This window comes from Rhea pennata, chromosome 5, assembly GCF_028389875.1.
Source record: "Rhea pennata isolate bPtePen1 chromosome 5, bPtePen1.pri, whole genome shotgun sequence".
NCBI classification, from domain to species: Eukaryota; Metazoa; Chordata; class Aves; order Rheiformes; family Rheidae; genus Rhea; species Rhea pennata.
The window spans coordinates 9,796,765-9,818,054 of NC_084667.1; the positions used below are offsets into that span (position 1 = coordinate 9,796,765).

The 21,290-nt window shown below is 45.2% G+C and overlaps 1 protein-coding gene across 3 annotated transcripts; it reads left to right on the top strand.

The window, feature by feature from the left end:
- The first annotated feature begins 7,854 nt into the window (after positions 1–7,854).
- On the top strand, positions 7,855–10,918 carry GREM1 (gremlin 1, DAN family BMP antagonist). 3 transcript variants are annotated; one of them, XM_062576989.1, is made up of 2 exons: positions 7,855–7,979; positions 8,085–10,918. In XM_062576989.1, the coding sequence occupies exons 1-2, from the start codon at positions 7,855–7,857 to the stop codon at positions 8,407–8,409; spliced, it is 450 nt and encodes a 149-aa protein (XP_062432973.1). In that variant the 3' UTR covers positions 8,410–10,918. The 3 variants fall into 3 exon arrangements, with proteins under 3 accessions (XP_062432973.1, XP_062432974.1, XP_062432972.1); XM_062576990.1 differs by having other exon boundaries at positions 7,855–7,881; positions 8,092–10,918; XM_062576988.1 differs by having other exon boundaries at positions 7,855–10,918.
- The last annotated feature ends 10,372 nt before the right edge of the window (positions 10,919–21,290 follow it).

Consider the following 21,290-nt stretch of genomic DNA (forward strand, 5'->3'; position numbering starts at 1 on the left):
TGGATAAGGCTTGGGGTAAGAAGGTAATTTGCTTTTAAATAGTGGGTGTCTGCTAATCCAGGAGACAAGAAGACCTTGTCTCAGGACATAAGCATGTCTTCCTTTTTACACTGTCTTTTTGTTTTCCTTCAATTCTACTTTCATTCAGCCCAAGCAAGAAAACACAACTAGAATGATGCATCCTTTTTTGGTCCCCAGTTGGCTTATTTTTACAAATGAGCAAGCAAAATCTTGCAGGAATACTACTTTGCAGTGATCAGAAAATCCAGAAGATTTATCTTTCTGGCCACAAGATGCTAGACTTGAAACACTGTGGATTAAACAGCGGGAAAGAAAACAGTTGGGAAAATATAGTGGGTACATCAGCAAGAAATTAGGAGAGGTCTTGAGAAGGGAATTCAGCTTCCACATCAGGAAATGCATCGTAAAGGACTTCTCGGTTTGCTTTAAGTTAAGCCAAGACCTACTCCAGATCCATCTTTCCAGTAAGACGCTTGAGAGCAGTGAGGCACTCAGAAGCGGAGATGACCGACCTCTAGCAGAGGTCCACAAGTATCACCATCTAGCGAGGTGAATGCCAGAGCTGCGTGTGAACCATATCCCTCAAAAATACAGAAAGGGGCAGCTTGTCTGCAGACCAGTAGCAACGCATGAAGTCCGCACGGCACCAGTGCCAACATCGCGCAGGCAGGAGCGGCAGCTCAGGGCAACTGCAGAAGGAGCTTCCTCCCACGCCAGCCAAACAGCTGCATTACGGCCCGGGAAAGGGGCAGCTGGAGCAGCTCCCAGCCCTGCTCGAGAGTGGCTAATCAGAGAAAGAGAATGAGAAGGACAGAGAGAGAAAAGCAAGATAGTCCCTTTACCTATGCGTGGAAGTACAGCTTTAAGCTTGCCAAGAGAGAAAAAAGAAGTATAAAGTCTGCTGACATGCTGAGGGGTGAGACTTGTGACTTGCTGTCTGGATTCACAAGGGAAGGACCCTAGCTAATTAAAAACATTTATGAATGCTAATAGCTCTTTTTTTTGGAGCAAAATAAAGAAAAATCCCCCAAACTCCCTAGGCCTCTCTTTTCATCCATCTAGACGTCACTTGCTGTGATTCTTTGCCAGTAATCCTTCCCCTTGACTGTAACTGAACTCCAGTGGCCCCTGGACGGGGGCTGGGCACCAGCACGTTTTCTCTCTCGTGCTGTCACCTATCATTACACCACAGTCACTTGCCCTTCTGCTTCTGCAGCGTTTAGCACACACAGCAACAGAGGTGTTTTTCCCCAAAGTTATCACCGAGCACATGTGCCATGGGGCCTAATTTACTAAAGTGCTGAGGACTCATCTCCGCAGCTGGCACTAACTGGTGCCCTTAACGAGCAAACTATCGCTAAATGCTCTGAAAATTCAGAAGCTGGGCACCTTGCCTAGACACAGCATCCCGAAAGCAGTGGGCTGCTGAGATTTTAGTTTGTCCTGCGCATCTGCACGGATGAGGCCAGTAAAAATCCCCGGGTGAGGTCCGTAGCGACGGCTACCGTGGCCAGGTCAGAGAGGTGCAGGGCTGTTTCGGCAACGCACCGAGGAGGATGCAAAAGGCGCCTGACGGTGCCACCTGCCCGGCGCGGCTCCCGCGGCCGCGGCCCGTCGGGGGGCGCTTGTGCCGCGGCAGCGCAGTCCCTCCGCCCGCTCCCGCGGGGCTCGGGGCAGCCCCGGGGCTCCGCTGCCTTCCCCGCGGCCGAAGGGCTCAGCCCGCACCCATGGGCGCGGAGCCGCCGCCAGCCGCTGCCTCGCTCCGAGCGGCCCCTCGGGTGCCGTCGGGGCGGCAGCGCGGCCGCGGCGCGCCGCTCCGCCGCCTTCCCTGCCCGTCGCGGGGCCTGCGAGCCGCCCGCAGCCTCCGCGGGAGACGCCGTGACGGGGGAAGGAGGAGCGGGGACCCCAGCCGGGGCGCCCCGCCTCTTGCGGAGCTAGAAAACCATCTCTCCTCGGGAAAGAGCGCGGGCGCAGATCGGCAGCCGCATGCTTTAATCCCCACCACCGCCACCCCCCCACTTCTACTGACAGAGGCCGGAGCCCGCAGGTCCCACCGGGGAGCCCCCCAAGCCCGCTGCCCCCGGGGGCGGCTGCCGCCGAGGCTGCGCTCGGCCCGGGCGCGGCGCAGCGCCCCTGCTCCGCTCCGCTAGCCCGGCGCGGCGTGAAGGGAGGGGGCGCGGGGAGGGGGAAAGGGAGGGCGAGGGGTGTGTGACTCTTCTTAAATGTCCTACTTTAATGGGGATGGAAAATGTGGATTTTCTGTGCATTCCAGGAACAATTCCTTGGGGGGGGGGGGCGGCTGACCTTTAGCACCGACTCTCTTAAGCGAGGAAAGTCGCCGAGTGTTTATCTGGATGACTGAGAGCTTTCCCTGGTGGAAGTTTATGGAAGTGTTAAAGGGGGCGGATAACACGGGCTTTGGAGGCGCTTGTCCAATGATCTGGAGGGGCTTGGAGCGCAGATCTCAGCTGGCAGACATTTAAATGGGAGACAGCTCGGCGCTGCCGCAATTTGTAGGCAGGATCGCGGACTGCCCCTCTATGGACGCCCGGGCCGCCGCGGGCTCCCACGCCGCCGGCTCCGCCGAGTGACCCGAGCGCCGAGCGCCGCGGGGCCGCCGCCGCCGCCGAGCAGGTGAGCCGCGCCGCGCCGGGCGCCGCGGTGAGGGCCGCCGCCGCCGCGACCCAGTGCGGCCAGTCTCCGGGGGAGGAAAAAAAAAATTTTTAATCCCTTTCGCCCACCTTCGGGGAGGGGGGATGGGAGGAGCCTTTCGTGGGTGCCGAGCAAAACTCCCCGGTGCCTTGATGCGGCGGCGGGCGACACCCGTCGCGCCTGTCAGCGGGAGCGGGCGGCCCCCACGGCATTTCCGCCGCGGTCCTGGGGATTGGGGCGCTCTTGCAGCCCTCTCCCTGCGCCACAAACACGGGGATTGCAAAAGCCCAGCTGCTCTGCCGCTCATCTCCGCCTACACACTGAATTCGGCGCCCCCCGACACACGGCAAAATCCCAGCCCGGCGGCGCGGGGGTAGGTCTCCAGGTGCCGGCCGTCCCGTCCCGTCCCGTCCCATCGAGACGGCTCTGGCCCGTCCCGCCTCTGCCCCGGCGGAGGGCAGCGGCCTGCGGCCGAGCACCTGGAGGGCGGCCGCGGCCCGGCCCGGTTTGGCTCGGCTTGGCTGGCGCCGGCGGGGACGCGCGGAGCGGAGGCCCGGCCCCGGGTGCGCGCCCGCGGGCGCCGTCGGGGGAGGCACGGCGGCTCTGTCGCCGCGCTCAGCTCCTCTCTGCCTTTCCCTTCGCTGTCCCCCTCTGTCCTGCCCTCCCACCTGACTCGAGGCCCTCGGGGGCTTTGCTGCCCCGACGGCTCCCTGCCTCCTTCGGCCGCTGCTCCCGTAGGGCGTCCTTTCCCATAGCTAATGGGCGCGGGAGCCCGCTGCGGCATGCCCCGGCCAGCCGGGCCCGGCCGTGGGGCTGCGCCGAGCCCAGCCCGCAGCGCCCGGCCGCGGGGCGCGGAGCCCCGGCGGCCCGGGCTCGCCTGCGCCGCGGGGCGGCGCGGCCGCAGGGGAAGCCCGGCCCGGCCGTGCTGCTCTCGGCGGCGCGACCTGGCGCTCGACTCTCCGCTCCCCGGGGGAGGTTTGTCCCCTCGCCCGAGCCCGGCTGAACACGGTGCGCTGGAGCGAGTCCCCGGAGCTCGGCAGTCCCCTCCACGGAGCTCGCCCTCCGTCGGGGAGGGAGGCCGCAGAGGGCACCCCAGCTGCTGGAGTGGCCGTGGCCGTGGCCGTGGCCCCGGGGGGACCGGGCCGGGCTGAGCCGGCGGCTTGGCTGCCCCGACGGCGCCCGGTGATCCCCGCAGCGCTGCTGTGCCGCGTACGGGGCTGCGTTCAGTGACAGCCCCGTCTTACCGCGGCGGGGCCGGCCCGTCCCGTCCCGACCCGACCCGTCCCATGCAGGGCCGGGGCGGCCCCAGCGCCCCTCCGCACTGCGCTGTGCGGCCACGATCCCTTCTTCTTAGCCCCGACGTCCCTCCCTGGCCATCAGCAGAGATTGCCGCCTCGCTCCTGGATTCCTGCTTTCAGTTCCTCCCGCTGAAATGGTGCCAAGTCAACCCTGTTTCGCTAACTGGCACCGGGGTGCGTAAGGCGCAGGAACCCCCTTTTTTTGCATAGCGCAAATGTTCCTGAAACATCAAACATCAGTACTAAAATGGTACGGGGTTTAGTTACACGTTTGGTGAGACGCACGGAGACCTTTGGGTTTAGCGCCAGTAAACGCTGAGCCACGGCTTGCTTTGAACTACGTGTGATGATTTGTAAGCAGGGGGGCTGCCACCTTCTTTCCCCGCTCCGCACCGTGCTGAAAGAGCCCGAGATGTAACGGAGTCGCGTGCAGCTGCTGGGATGCTGCAGAAGTCGTAAAGGGCGCCCGTGCCTGCGTCTCGCCGTGCCGCTCCAAGGTGCAGTCCCGAGCTGTGCTAGGACATTTATTTTTCTCACAGTGGTGTCACTCAGACATGCATCGCGTCCCCTGGAGACTTTCTCCCTTTCAGTACGCATTGCTGTTTGCAAACCTGTTTTCGTGTTCTTACAGATCTATGAGCAAATCTCCCTGGAGGGAGTTTCAGGAGTGAATCTGTGTAACTCTGTGGGCATCTTCAGGGTGATTAGCATTAGGATTTGACCATCATGATGTGCAGCTTCTAATTCACAGAAGGATGAATCATTCCAGTCCATAATGTAGCCAAAAAGAGGTGTAGTCCTCTTTCATAAGCAAATGCCCTGCTTTGGGATGTGTGTGTTTTGGGCATTGCACTTCGTCTGCTTTCCTAACTGAGGCATCTCACCTCCTTTTTCTTTGCAATTTGGCTTAAAAAATATTTTTTATTAAGTGTTTAATAAATCACTATCAAAGAAGGTTTCTACTTGAGCTCCTATTGGAGCCATGAGGCTCACACAGCCTCATATATGCGTCTATGTTTAAACTATAATTTAGCCCCAAATGATTGGATTACTTTTATTCTTACGCATATTTTTTTTTGAAGTGATCATAAAAACGTTTTTGCTGACTTGCTAATTTTCATTTGACTCACAATCTCTTTTCTATGCATATGCTATAGTCTCTACCTTTAAGGTTGTAAACCAACTCATTGACAAATTTTCTTTCCTCCCTCTGTTTAGGATTATATTTAAACACATGCTTACATTTTTTTAAGGTTAAACACATGCTTAATAAAGATGCATGAATCTGGGAGACAGATCTTACAATTGTAAACATTACGATCAAATTTTCCCCAGATTCCCATCTCAAAGTACACTTTGTTTTTGGATGATTAGACCTTGTAACCAATGACCGTGTAACCAGCTGCACACGCATGAAACAAAAAGGTGGAGCAACATAATCTGTTTTAGAAGTAGAAGTCGTTCAGGAATATGTGCGTTGGCAAAGCATCAATACAGGACACTAAGGAAGTACCTGAAGTTTCCTGGCACTGCTTAGAAACTAGCTTTTTATTTTCTGTTGCATGTAATGACTTCTTTTTCATAAGGTTCTGGTGCCATGCTGAGTAAATTAATACTGATATTAAAATACTGCTGAAATACAGTGTAGTAGACAGTCACCGGAGAAATGGGAACAGCTCTGGAAGGAGTCATTCTCATCTATTGAGGAAATAAGCACTGTTTTATAACTGTTCTTTAAAAAATACTTAAAAGACAAAACATTGAAAATAAAAAGAAGCATGTTTAAATAAAATTGAGATTGTAAGAGAAACAGAAAAAAGAGCAAATGTGAAGTCTGAGCTCACTCTTGACATTATGCTGCATTAGTCTTCAATTAGAATTTCCAACTTTTTTTTCTTTCTGTGTCAGGACTGTAGGGTTATGAAAATTGCACGTTCTGTACAGTATTTCATTTAGCTATTAAAAGCAGCCCTTCCGCGTTGTCTGTTGGAGCCAGGTACAGTGTCATTCCTACACCCTTCTCTTCAAGCCTGAAGCTTCTTCCAAACGTAGCGCACACTGGTACCTAAACCTGAACGAATAAAACAAATGCATACGCTTATCATGCATAAATTCTAGGTACACTAACAACCCATAGACAAACACGATACTATATCCCCAAGCAAGTCCCCAAATATGACGGAGAGCTCCTGTAACACTCTCCACCCGTATAGCTCCTTTCTCAGCCTCCTCATGAGAAGGGCTTTTTGAACAGCATAATACAAATCTTATTTTGATTTGGTGACGGGAAAGACCCTAGTAACTGAGAAATTAATATACGTCTTTTGCAGTAGTAATGCGCCTCTCCCGAGTCGCTGCATTGCCCCCGCGGAGTTGACATCTGACTGCTTTTCTGCCCAGTGAGCTTGCCTTAGGCAGAGCAGGTAAAATAGTACAGGAAATTGCCCTTGCTTTCACATATGTTTGCTGGTAACTAACATAAGCGAGACCCTTCAGTCTCAAAGCTGTTTTGCCTTTTATTGGTAGAACTGGTCGAATAAAGGATACAACTACAGCACTCTAAGCAGGTAGAAGAGAGCAGCTTCCTCTTTTTTCTTCCTACTTTTTAATGCATATACCTCTGACTGCTTGCAAAAAACCATAAAATAGTAGAATTGCAAAGAACTCTTTCTAGCAGCTTCTCCCAAGCCCATGCCAAGGAGGATCCTGAGTCCCTCCCTCCCTGAGCCGTCTTGCTGGCTGCCACATCTCTTGCTTTCTGGAGCACAATGGAGAGAGTGGTGCTTCTGGAAGGTGTGACAACTGATGACTTTCTTCCCAGTTTGCTGCCAGAGCTTTGAGAACTACCAGAAATGGTGGATAATAACTGGGCCACCGGGAACAAGGAAGGAGAGAAAGGCTATTCCTACACCAATGGTTACCTTTGGAGCTGGAGTGCAATTTTCAAGAACTTGATTGTCTCCAGTTACTGCCCTTGAAGTGGTTTTGTGTGCACAAACTACATTCATGTATGATACAATGCTTCCTGACTTAATGGCATGCATGAAACTCTGCTGTCCTCATATGGCCTCTCAATAATATGCTTTATGTAGTGACTAAAATTCAGAGATCTCAAAATGCCTTAACGCTGTTTGTCTGTATCTGTGTAACTATCTATCAAGGATTCAGAGTAACGTGTGCAAAGTTGTAACTTGAAATTAAAGACTCATCTTGTTTAGCTTGTACCTATATATTCTTTTATAGGTTGTCTGTCTTGTTACACATCTTTTATGTACTTTAGGCTTCATTACACTTAGACTCAGTGGATCAAAACAGTGCAATAAGAGCAAGTTTGGGGTGCTGTAATTCAGGCAACAGATACGATACAGTATGCACATTGTATGTGTTATGTATATTATAGAAGAAACTGTACAAAACTTCTAAGTCTGACTTAGGAAACACATAGCTGGAAAGATCTCCTGAGTTTAGTCCTCTGGTACTGCAGATAGCCATTTCATAGAAATCCTTATATAAAATGTGTTCTCCACCAACATAAATCAGGAGCAACCTCCATAATGTCAGTAATATATGAGAAGGGAACTGGGACCCTTATAAAAGGTAATATATATGGACAAAGGAGCTGGAAATAGCTGCATGATACACTAAACTAAATTCTGTTTGGACTTGCTTTAACCCCTGACTTTGAATCACCATATATGAAGGTTTTAACCACCTGGTAATTCTGAAATAGCTTTCCAGTAGGTAAAGGCTGAATGCTTGTCTTGTGTACGTGCATACACACGTACACACACATGTATAGAACTGAAGATTGACTACATGCTTGACACTGATGATGTCTGAAATCCACACCTGTGCTTTATTCCCTCAACCTGCTCTGTACAGGATGGTCCGCACGCTGTACGCCGTCGGTGCTGTGTTTCTTCTGGCGGGATTTCTGCTACCGACCGCAGAAGGGAGGAAGAGGAATCGCGGATCTCAAGGTGCTATCCCTCCTCCCGACAAAGATCAGCCCAATGATTCAGAGCAGACGCAGACGCAGCAGCAGCCGGGCTCTAGGCATCGGGAGCGAGGCAAAGGCACTTCGGTGCCTGCCGAAGAGGTGCTGGAGTCTAGTCAGGAGGCACTGCACATCACCGAGCGCAAATACCTAAAACGGGATTGGTGCAAAACTCAACCCCTCAAACAAACTATCCATGAAGAAGGCTGCAACAGTCGTACCATTATCAACAGGTTCTGCTATGGCCAATGCAATTCTTTCTACATCCCAAGGCATGTCCGTAAAGAAGAAGGCTCTTTCCAGTCTTGTTCCTTCTGCAAGCCCAAGAAGTTTACCACCATGACTGTTACACTTAATTGCCCCGAGCTTCAGCCCCCTAGAAAGAAGAAAAGAATCACCCGAGTTAAGGAATGCCGGTGTATATCTATTGACTTGGACTAATCCAAGGAAAATATTGTACTGATTGCACTCTGACTGTACGCAATCATCGCCAGCGTGAGAGTGAGTGGCATAATCTAGCAAACCTTCAGGGCTGGACACAACGGAGAGGACCCCAGAATTATCTGAAAAAAAAAGAAACCAAAGGAGAAAATGGACATAAGGGAAGGACATGCATGTGTGTGTGTGTATGCAAGAAAGAAAAGGGATATGTATAAGCAAATAGTTGAATGTTCACTATGGTAAATTATTTTTAACAGGGGTATGAAATACTAAAACCTATTTACCCACAGGCTCATCTGCACAATATTTAGGTTTCCTCGTGCACATCCACATTTTTGCCACTTACTGGGAGAGGGGAGCTGTGGCTTTTGCTAATGTTCAGCTGCCATGCTATTTGCTCTTACTGTATGAAGAGAAACATCTCAGTGCAGCATAAATCTACTCTTAAAAAGGTAGGCAAAAAGCAGTTAAGCCATAGGAAAACATCATAGAAAATAACAGCTGTGTCATGAGTTTCTAACGTGCTTCTGCAAAAAATAACTGTACTCCCAAAGCCTTGTTGGCAGAACAACAGCAGGAGTGTGAAAAAATCAATATAGGTGGCTAGAAAACAGAATTACAGCAAGTTAGAAAGTGAAGAGTCAAAGTAAGTAGATGGGGGAATACAAATGGGAGGAAAAAAGAAAGATACATAAATAGCAAGACACAGAAAGAGATACTGTCTTCTGTTTACGTTTTGCTTTAATTTATAGACCTATTCATATATTACATAAATTAAAGAGAGGCTATATACAAGACTATAAATATATTTTTGAATTCTAATGGCTAAGTTGGTCAAAACCCGTTCTTGTGCCACTAGATCCGTTTGATGTCTTGTATTTCAGATATCAGTTATTCTTCATATTTACATGTATATATATATGCAGTATCTTTTATTCATCGGTATCTATACATACACCTGGAGCGTATGCATACGCCACCGCAAAAGCAGCCGCAGCGCAGCGCAGAAATCTCGCTAACCAACATCCAGTACAAAATGGCAGTAATTTAGCACATAAAGAGCAAAGCAAAAATTCAAACAAGCACCATGTGACTGCAAATGCAATAACCCCCCGAGAGACGCGAGCCGGGACATTCATGCCTAGTAAACATTGCATTGTTATTGTTATTTTAGCTCTGCCACAGGCATGCGGTTTGTTGGAAAAGACATGCAGAGCTTTGCCAGCAATAATCCTCCTTTTTTATCTTCTACCGCAGCCTTGCATTTAAACAGGATTTGGACTAGGCAAAGAGAATTTCCTGAAAATTAAGGGCCAACTGCCCCTCTCGGTTTAGCGCCGGGGGGGCCGCGAGAGGGGACAGGCGACGTCCGCCGGCGGGCTGGCGTGAGCGGTAGCTCCCGGCTGACCGTTCGGCTGTGCGTCCTACAGCGCGCCGCCTCCCTTGCCGTTCGGGCGCGACGCTCTCAGCGGCATGGTTAATGCCTCGCTCAGCCCCGGGCCGGTTACCCCGAAGGTATTCCCCGGAGGAAGACATTTCTGCTCTTATTAACGTGGCCAACGGGGAAAAAAAATGCACCGTGGCGTCTCGCAGATGCAGGGAAGGTGCAGGCGTTGCACAGCGCCCTGGGCGGTTACTCACTGCATCCTACGCTTCTGCGATCAACATGTTTTTACTGTAAAATATACTGCTATGGGGTCTGCATCTGTAAGACTAAGAGATTGCAACTCATGGTCTCGTGTTACTGAAACGCGTTGCATCTGGTATACTCTCGTTCAGCAGGTTTGACACATTTATTCATGGATTTTAAAATCCAGTTTTAAAATCTGGAATTTCAGGAGGTAGATTTCCACTGTGTGGAATGTGAATAGTTAAACAGAAAGATATGGATATTTAATGTTATTATTAATACAAATCCTTTTTCGATGATAATTTACAGGGGTTGTTTTCCTTTAAATTACTTTTTTGAGTTGGTTGGGAGGTGCAAGGGCAGATCTCAATCTTTGCTGAAAGTTGTATACTAGCTAACGTTCCTGCAGCAGAGGGGCAGACCTTAAGGATGAAATTTCACTTTCCTTTGGAGCTGACAGCAAAACTCCTGTTGTCCCTGACAGTGACAGGATTCATCCTAGGCTGCAATGTCTCCAGTCTCTTAGACATTAAGCACAGCTTCAGACATTCGTAGCGCCTTTATTTAACGTTAGGTTAGTGCTCTGAAGGAAAATTGATACAAATTTTACGAATCTTTATGTTCCAAAACAGCCTACGCATAGATCACAAAGGAACTCCCCTTGAGGCAGATCCCCCCCATAAATATATAAATTTTATACAAAGAACTTTTATGAATTGCTAGTTATTGCCTGAGAGTAAGAAAGTTCTGCTAACTTACAATTATACAAGATATTAAATATCAGCCACAATATGTATTTAAATGTCTGCTTTATTCTAAAAACAATGGACTGTATAACCTAAGGCTGCAGTATTTTCATGCTCGGTCTCACAAAGCAAAACTTGGTTTAAAATGAAGTTTTAATTATTTTGTAACTGAATAGAATTGGAGTTTTTTCTTCCCAGCATTTTGTGCATCATTTTAACTACTAGTAACAAATAAATAAAAAAAAATCTTCTCCAGCCTAAGTCTATTGTTTTTTTATTATTATTATTATTTCTTAAGTTTCCAGCTCTTTCTGGATCTGTTGTAGTTTACTCTGACTTCTGTGGTTTCTTCTAATTATCAAAGGGCTTTACGTTATGACAACGAGCCGCAGAGACGAGCAGCGGCACCATCATTCACCACAGCTACTTCAATAAGGTTTTTAAATGAGATCTGTCACTTCCCCCACACCCTTCCACAATTTATAGGAGGAAAAAAATCTCAATCTTTACTCGCACTTTTCCCCTTGCAAACCATACAGCGACAGTTCAAAATACAAATCACACTGAGTTGTTGTAGAGTTCGGGCTGGATTCGGAGAGCCTGCCTTGCTCCTTTCCACAGTTTCACTCCCACTTTTCGGAAAGTGCAGGGGACGCTTTTGCAGCACAACACTTTGAGGCTGCAGTTAGGGCAAGAGAAGGTGAAAAATAATGATGAAGAGTCCAGAGCCCTGTGCTAACCTACTGTCTGCAGCAACGGTGCCATTTGGGGGCCTTGAGAAGACAGCGGCTCCGACAGGGACCACCCTGTCCCTGCCCAGGACCTTCCCGCTGAGCACCGCTGGGGACGGTCCCAGCAGAAACCAGACGCTCCTCGTTTGCAGACATGGACCTTTCCGTTCGAAGGGGGGACCGTGGCGTCGCTGGATGCCCGGTCCCGTGAGCGACCACCAAGGCAGGGTCTTCCTGCCGAAGGGAAGAGTCACCTCTCCGGCTCTAGTTCGGAAAAGCAGAGCGGTGGCAAGGTCCTGTGTGCTTCTCTTCACACGTGGAGCTGACCGCTGGGGCTGACCAGTCTCTGTAGTACCGGTTGTTTGGGGCTAGCTTTTTCTGGAGGCGGTTGTTTAAAGCTTCAGTCACTTCTAGCTTTTCTGGGCTTTTGAAATTTTCTGAATCATTATGTCTAAAAGGTGATTGATTTGTTCTGGTCAGAGGTAGGGGTGCAATTGGATGTTACACATTTCCACAAAAAGATATGCATGCATATCTTGTCAACAAAGATTTAAAACAAAGAGAAAAACCAGAGAAAAACCTCTTGAACTTACAATTCTAGTACTTTCTTGTACAGTGGTGTTATTATTTATATGCTAATAAACTAAGGCAGTCATTATAATTTAAATTTGGCAACTTTGAATTGAAGACACATCCACTGTGAAGTCCCCCGTGCTTGTAGATGGTGACACTGATCAAAAGAAGACCAGAGAGAGGGAGACAAGCCACATGCCTTAAGTTTTCAGGGAAATAGAAATAAGGCTATTTTTTTTCCTTCCTCCTGTAAGGGAAGCGAGATTTTTGCTTGGAATTTCTATGAGCGTGTGCTCCGAGATCCGTGTGCTGTGCAGTCGATTTGCACACGCGTAGTAAGACTGCTTCAGGAGCATGTCGGGTTTGCTGAGCACGTGCAAGACAGCTGAGCAACACATGCACCCAGTAGGTACAGCGCGTTCAGGAGGGGTCAGGGGAGCAGGCAGCAGCGCGGCTCCGCTCCAGCTGCCTGTCAGCAGCGTTGCCTGCGTGCGGGGGGGGGGGGAAGACATTGCATTTGCAAAAATGATGCTGCAATTTAACCTTGTAATCTACCTTCTCCCGTGCAGAAAAGGAAGCACTGGAGAGTGGTGCCCTTGGGGAATGCTGTTTCTTCGTGCTGTGCTGTATACAAGCTTGAACCTAGAGCTATCAGTTCCAAAAGATTTCCTGAAAAAGAAACATCAAGTCATTGCTAAATGGATGAGACTAGTATGTATAGTCACTTAGCCAATTTTCCATTTACACACAGTTTTCTTCTCTTTTTAAAGAACTCTTAAATAGCTCTTATTCCATCCAAATGATTCAAATGTGCTTCAGAAACCACTTCATTGATTACAGAAATACAATACTCACTTAGTAGCAGCAATGCAAGGTCCAAAAATATTTCTGAGTAATTCTGCTTACCTGAATAGTTGCACTGGTCTGAGGATTTTAAAGGAAATGCAGGCAGTGTAAAAATTAAAGTCTATTAGGATTTAGTCAAAACACTGGAGATATCACCGCTACAGATTTTTAGTAGCCATCGGATCTCGGCCTTAAGGTATTAGAAAGCTTAACCATAATAAGATTCAGAGACCTTGCTTTAGTTTTTATCTATCAGCTGAGACGTAAACCAGAAATACACAGCAATATACACCTAGCACAGCCAACCCCAGTAGTGCAGATTTTGGCTGCTACCTTGCAGTGCAGTTTCACAAAAGCAGCTGAAGCCTGTCCGCGCGGGCTGCCTGGGAACGCAGCCGACGGCTTGACGTTGCCCCTCGACAGCGCGCGGCTTCTGGCTGCCTGAATTCCTCCCTGAGCTTTTATGGGTGTGCGGGCAGGAGTACAGAAATTTTAATTGTCACTTGCTCGCTCCCCTATTATTTTCTAAAAATATTGGAAATAAAATTCATAACCTGCTGCTTTTATGTGGCTGCAGAGCAAGATGTGAGGATCAAATTATACATTGACATAAAGAAGAGTTCTTGGGATCACATTAAAAAAAATAAACTTCTAAATTGCAATAAGCAATAACTTCTCCTTGCTGTGATACAGATGTGAGTCACATAGCTTGGGGATGAATCAAGTAGAGAGGTTACACTGACTCCCAACAAAAGTTCTGCAAATAAAATTTGAAATGGCCATGTTTGCATTTCTTTTTTAAAGAGTGGCTTATGGAAACAGCTATATTCCAAATCATGTTACAAGAGATCAAAAGAACAAAGGTTAAATTAGTATCTCCATCTCTAGAACAACTGAGATTTATATCTAATCCTTCTGCCTAGTCATATCAATATGGATTCCAGTAAGAAAGCAATTGGAAAGGATTAATGATGTCAGTTACAGCTCATCTGGGACACCAGCACTAAAATTCATTAATTATAGCTTTATAGTTATTGCATGGCATCACTACAGAGCACTGCTAAGATTGTTTGATTTCCTTAATGACGAACTTAACAGACTTTAATATTTTTATTTTAAGTTAAATCTTAATGAACCTCTATGTTTTGTAATTAATTTGTTGAGGCACAGCCTTTTCTATATTTAAGTTACTGATATGCATTCTCAAGCTTAGCTTTGTTTAGTATATTCTTCCATCCAGGGAATAACAAATTGTGTTATATAGATATAAAATACTTTGGATATTTATCTCTCTAAACAAAGGTATCAAAACCAAGGAATGTATTAGGTATATTTTAAAAGCCTGAAAAAAATGTACATTGCAAAGTTTGTACATAAAAGTATAGGGCAGTATGCCAAGCTTTTTTAAAAAAGCACGTTTATGAGTGATTATTATAACATGAAGTCAACAATGAAAAGAATCACAACGGTGGGCATAAATAACTTATTTTTCAAGCAGAAACACAAGGTTGCATGTATTCACTAAAGTTTATTTCTAGACAATTACACTTAATGCCCAAGAGAAAGGCTGGCTGAACCTCTCTCCTCGGGATCTGAAGGACCTTGACTGTCCCTCAGGAAACAGATGTTCATGAGGAAGGTATATTTTCATTTTTGTTGTTAATTTGTATCAACGCCAAATGGATGAAGATGTTAGCTTTTGGATGCTAGGTCTAGCAACTAAAAAGGGGAAAGAAAACTATGTGTGCAATCGAAAGAACTTACTGAATGGATCTAAATCCTATGGTAGGTAATTTGATCTAATTTTTGCAGAAAGGCAAATGCCAGATGTTTGCTCCACTTTGATCTTAATAACACTTTAGGCTGCAGACAATAAGATTGGTTTAAAATTTATTGTCTCTTTGATTTCTCCATTCTAATGCTTTTTAAATTCTTTACACAAGACAGATCTATATATAGGCAACTGGGGTGGCATCAGAAGCGCTGTACGCTTAGACATTCATGAAAAGCTCAGGGTGGAACACTGCCTTTTTATGCATCAAAACAAAGCCAGATTTTATACAAGCAACATTCAATTTTCTTTTTATTATAATGTTTCTTTTTATTTCGCATATGAAGTGCTGACTGGCGCATCTGCGGCACAGCTCCTTATACAGCTTTTATCTTTCAATAACCTTATTAAAAGTCAAGACAATATATTAAATCAGCATTAAGCAGCAGGAGTTGAAAGAAAAGTTAATCTATTTCCTTGCATTGGGAGTGTAATCTGCGTAGGTCTTTAGTTTCACCACCAAGCTGCTTCTAGGCTCCTTTGTGTAGAGAATATGTTTAAAAAGGAAAGCTGCCCCTGAGCGGACACCAGCAGAGGCCTCCGGGAAGCTGTAACATCCAAGAGGTCTTGCCTTCAATTTGGAACTTCAGGTTCAAGGAAGCCGTTGCTCTGTGAATGTGTGTTGAACTCAGCTTAAGGCTTATTATTAAGTGGTGTCAGGTTTCTAGCAGAATATCTCATATTATTACTATTAGTGAGAAACAATGAAAGGCGAGTGAGACTGAGAACAAACGGAAGGGAAAGAGCAATGATTAAAAAAAAAAGCAAATAGAAAAAGAAAATCCTCGTATGTAGCCTGAATGTCTTACCATAATTCCCTGCACAGTTCAGAGCCATCTGTCCCTTAGATCCATGTACGATGTCTCTGAACAATTGTTTTCACTTTGCTCAGCCCATCCGTCTGAAAGTTCAAAAAGTCAATTTTCCTCTAAAGGAAATTCTGAACTTTGTCAATGAAACTCTCATTGCTTAGCCAACTGATAGAACTGCTATCTTGATAATATTTTTTAAACAGATTGTGTGGAGGGGCTATAGACGACACCAACCTCCTTACTCCTCTACCACCAAGTTTACTTCCTGCAATAATGTTGTTCATAAAACAGAAGAAAACTTCTAGCATTCAGAACCAAATATTTCAGTTCCGTTATCAAGAACAAAACATAATGCACAGGTACATGACAATAAATATTCTTCCCTTCTTATCACGTAACTGAGCAAATTGAAAAGAGTTCTTGTTATCTCACCTCAAGAAAGAGCCTGGGTAAAGCAAAAATCTCTCCCAGCGAGAACTGCCTTCGGTCCAAATGCATCTTCATGCCTCATCTTCATTTGCCACAGCTGCAGACCTAGAACATCTAGTCAACCATCTTTCTTTCTTTATTATATTGGAAGTACTATTTGCATAATTTCAAGGCATCTTTTGTCAATCTTCTCTTAGAAATGAATACATCACCTGAACCATTAGCAAAGAGGTTATCTGAATAGACTGGACAACTAAATCACAAAACATGGAATTTTAAATTGCGTCTGTTTTCAATTAACAAGAGTGCAGAAGCACTGGGTTCCTAAAAATGGCATGATGTTATGAGGCTCGGAAAAATCTATTGCACACTAGCCTTTGTGCCTTATGACTGAAAGGTGTGCAAACGCCCCCCGAAGAAATTTAATGGGAGCCACACAAGGAAGGATTTTAGTCTCAACCTTTATCTTTACCAACACGTGGCACCACCTTGATCTATTTTACTCTTGGTGGAAAAAAAAAAGGTAGTGTCTATTTCACAGGATAGGATAGGAAGTAAGAGTCAGTGTGATGGATGGTGGGAAGAAATAGAGGGCAAGAGGGAAGAAATATGAGAATTAAGTACTGAGCTCAAAGATGAAGTCTACTGTCAGAACGTGTATAAATAGCTTATTAATAACAGCAGCGATGTATTGGCATTAGTGCACAAATAGAAGTATACTCAGTTTGAGAAAATGTTATATTGCTTTGCCAGAAACAAGCCGTCCGTGCAGGGTACAGTTTATATTTGTTAGATATGAACAGGCTACACCTATCTTCAAGTACAAACCAATTCCCATGAAAACATTCATTTGCCTTGAGGCGTTTACCCAGGCGATCTTACTGCAGTAACCTCTGCCATCTCTGGCAAATCTGTCACATCCTCCCACTGGGGGCACGTCTGCACTCCAGTGTGGCGTATAAATCCCAAATAAGCTTTAACCTAGCACCAATTTAATTGTAAAAGCTTGATATTAATTCTTTAACTAAATTCATTCAATGAATGAGATAAACCCTGCTTTCTGTCTCACCATGAGCAAAAGAAGGGTTATAAGGAAAAGAAGGAAAAACCTTTCCTTTAATGGTCTATGAAACACCATGGTCACATCCCTGTTGAAAGTACCAGCATTTAGGAATAACATCCCATTCTCCCCACCATTCTCTTCCCACTGCTCCAACAGGCAGCTCAGTTTCCACCTTGGACTGATGCTCATATTGGAAAATGGAAATTCAAAATCATCTGATGAGGTGATTTTGAGGGTTTTTTCTTTTCCTTCTTCTTTTCTTTTCTTTTCTTTTCTTTTCTTTTCTTTTCTTTTCTTTTCTTTTCTTGTCTTGTCTTGTCTTGTCTTGTCTTGTCTTGTCTTGTCTTGTCTTTTTCTTTTTCTTTTCTCTTTTTTTCTTTTCTTTTCTTTTCTCTTAGAACCCTCTGCAAAGTCATTTCCTTGGTGCTTCTTCCATCTTGGCCTTGCTGACAAGAGAATGAATGCAGGGAAGAGTGCAATGTCAGAAATGTATCTGCAGTGCATCCTGGACATAAATTTAACATCTTGCTGCTGAAATCTGTCACTGTCAGTGCCAGTACAACCAACATCTCTTGGGAAACAATCATCTGGTTTATTGTTCCATTTGCAGATTTCTCTGTGATGTTTCAGAGCTGCTTCATTCAATGTTGCAAGTCTTGCTTGATTTAGGCACCTAAGTCTCTTCCCTGCTTACTTTCAGTAAAAGAAGGAACTCTTTAATCCATTATTTCTTTTCCAAGTAAAGTTATTATTGAGCACTATGTGTCGGTTTTGGACTTTTCAGATTTCTAACATTAGTATAAATTCGGTTTGCTTCTCAACAACATATTGCACGATAGCTATGGGCAGAGCGTCTCCTCCCTGTGGATTATGTCTCTAAGAATAAACAAAGCAGAGAACAGATTCAAGAGAAATGTTGTAAAGGGGTAACGGGCTGCAGCCTTTCCTCGGGGCTCGCTGTTTGCACAAGGCTGTGCGGTATCAGAAGTTACCGCAGTTTTCACATGGGTCAAAACAGCCTGGAAAGTGGGGTGGCAGATATACAATTTTTCTAGCTTCAGCCTAGTCTGTTGGGCCTTGCGGAAAAGCTAACCTTACAGCGCAGCCCTGGACAGGACTCGTTTTATGCATCAGGCGGAAGCTGCCAAGGCTTATATATAGGGCTGTGTTTGGAGAAGGGCTCCCATGATGTAAGGCCTGGAGTGCTTATTACCCTCTGCGCCGAAATCGGATGTTACTCCCCGAGGCGCAGGTCAGCATGTCCGTCACGCATAGACGAGACCGTCTGCTCCTCTCAGTTGGAGAGGGATGTTATTTTCTTAAGGAGCAGGATGTTATTCCTAGAGGTCTGCCCCTTGGTAGGGTCAAGAGTAATATTTTATGGTTAATGTTTATGATTAATTTTGGCTGTGGCCTTTCCTTTCAGAATTTCTATGGTGTCAGTTCAAGCTGGTAAGGGGGAAGCTTGACAAGGTTAAGGCGTGAACCATACACTCACTTTTCCTTCCAAAATAAATGCTACAACAACAATCCACATGGGAACCAAGCAGCACATTCCTAAATCAAACCAGAAGATGCACGCAGGGAAAACTAAAACAGTAGGATCCAAGAGGGTGGTTTTTTCCCTTTTTTTTTTTTTTTTTTTTTTTTTTTAATCCAGAGGATACATTTTCAGAAGAATGCCTTGGGAATTAGCTCAACACAATCCCGGGAGCAAAAAGGGCAGTTTGGCATCAGATTTCTTGTGCTCACATTGCTTAAAAATTAGTATTGCCTTTGCCCTTTTTCTTTCAAAAAATGTCTGCTAAAGCAAGGTGAATAATTCTCAACTGTTCAGTGCTGCTTAAAGGAAAAGACAAACCAGAATCGCTGTGTGATCCAAATTTATTTTGAGCCCACTTTAATCTTGCTTTTGGAAAAAATCCAGATTTTCTGTCTAGCTTTGAATAGGATCTCTGGATTCACATACAAGTCGCTCTGTTTTTAAGAAGCTTAACTCTTCTCTCAATTCCTGAAGACTCTGATTTCCCTTCATATTTTTCTTAATGTAATTGTTTCACAGTAGACTTACAGATGGATTTAGTTGGATATTTTAGAAGATATTTAAGACCAGAAGAAATGGGAAATTTCTTTTAAAAGCTTAAGGTGCATTTTCTGCTGTCAAGACACAGCATACAGTCCCAGACCTTGCTTTCTGTGGCAGTATCACCAGATGGAGAGCGGCGAGTAGAAAAAAAGATGTATTCTTGTGATATTGCTATAATTTCCAACAATGTATTTACTGTAAAAGCAACAAAGATGACAATTTCAGAAGCATACACATGAAGAAATCCCAGAAACCTTTCTTGGATCTGCATCCTCATTTTGGAGTTATGGGATGTATCATAAGGCGAACAAACAAAAAAGATCATTATATGGGAGATTCTGATGATGACTTTAAATCAGGAAAGAAGAAAGTGTTCACATGGCTGAACCTGTCCTTTCTCTCTCCCTAGCCCTCTTGTTTTTCCACTAGGAACTAATTTCTGTAATCAGAGAGTGCATCTCACATTGTGCTTTCCTTTAAAATTCTAAGATCCTTACTGAATACTAAGATCCTTTCAAATCAAAATTACTCAAGTCCAGACCCTAAGAGGACTAATGCATTGGGAATTTCTACATCTCAAGCATCTGGGCGAGTGAGATAAATGTACATACAAGTGGTAAGGGTTTCTAAAACACGTAGGCAAATAGAGGAGGACAGGAAAAAAATCACAAACAGGAAACAACACAGGGAAAGGAACGGAGAGACAAGTCTCGCAATGCCCTGAGACTGAAGAAAGTGTCCCCACTTAGCCCTCGTGCTCTTTCGAAGCAGCTGCGCAGGGTTTCCGTTTCCACGATGGCCCCGCACGCCTAAAGAAGGTTCACTCAGAAACAGTAAGTTGTAAAACTTAACTCACCACTCACTCCTTTTGAGCCTGCAATCTGTAGGCTGCAGAGCTTTGGTTTCTCTCATCAGATACTCAGCAAGAGCAAACTCGAAAATCCTGACTTTTCGTGAGCGTATGGGAATTGTCTATATAAGGACAGCACTGCTTCCAGCAGCACCCGATACAACCTAAATGGAAACAAGAAACTTCTCAAGCCCATACACCTCTTCATCCTCCGTCTTACACAAAAAGACGGGAACATTTGTGAAAGTATCACAGATCACTTGCAAGATGCAAAAAGCTAGAGCAAATAAACAAAACCAAGTGAAATGATCATGGAGAAAGCAAAATGAGACTTGCAAAATAGTTTGAACCTTTTTTCACCCTCCCCAAAAATACAGCACGACGTGAAAGGCAGGTATCCTATACAGCCGTCTTTGTGGCTTGCACTTTTTGCATCTGGAACTCCTTGGTCTGTTGACTCTCAGTATTGGCAATTGCTTCGTTTGACCTACTGTGTTCATCAATATTTGCATTGTTAATGCCATTAGTTTGCAAAGAACCTCAGGATGCGTCTCATGAAAAAAAGTGCTCCTAGATCTCACCAGTCTGTTTTGATTAAAGTTTTCTCAGAAGTAAACCTCAAATGCCACTGCCATCAGTTCACTTACTCTTAAATTATTTCAATAACAACTACAGTAGTCCAGCTATTCATATGATATTTTAACAATCCTTTCTTGAAATAATAGGTGTATGACATTTTTACTGTATATTCTAGATCCATATGGGTTAATTTCTTTTGTCATATAAATAGTATAGCTTGTATTAGAGATCTGTGTGTGTGTGTATATATATATAGAGACACACGTTTATCTATTTATAACTATATACATATGCATCTGTATATATAAAATAAGTTGCAAACAGTTGCATGGGTTTATATGCAATTTTAACCCCTATGGATAAATGGCTGTAATGTTTACAGATCTGTAAACAACTGAATTGTATAAATCTCACCTGCCTATTAACTAGAAGCAGATAATTTGTATTGTGGTATTTAACAGTAGTGGAACAGAAATTCAATCTGTATTTAAGAACCACCACTTTTCAGTAACGCTAGAGCTGAAATACACAAACAAATAAAAAGATTTCTAGAGCATATAAAACAAGGTTTATATCAGATGGGAGCTTTGAACATTTGAAACAGTAGCCTTTATTTTAGAACTGCAGGGTCGGCTCCTCCGTTTCGGACTTCTGTTCAACCTTGGTGCTACTAGGAGATTTATTCTTGCACTCTGTCTGATGTAT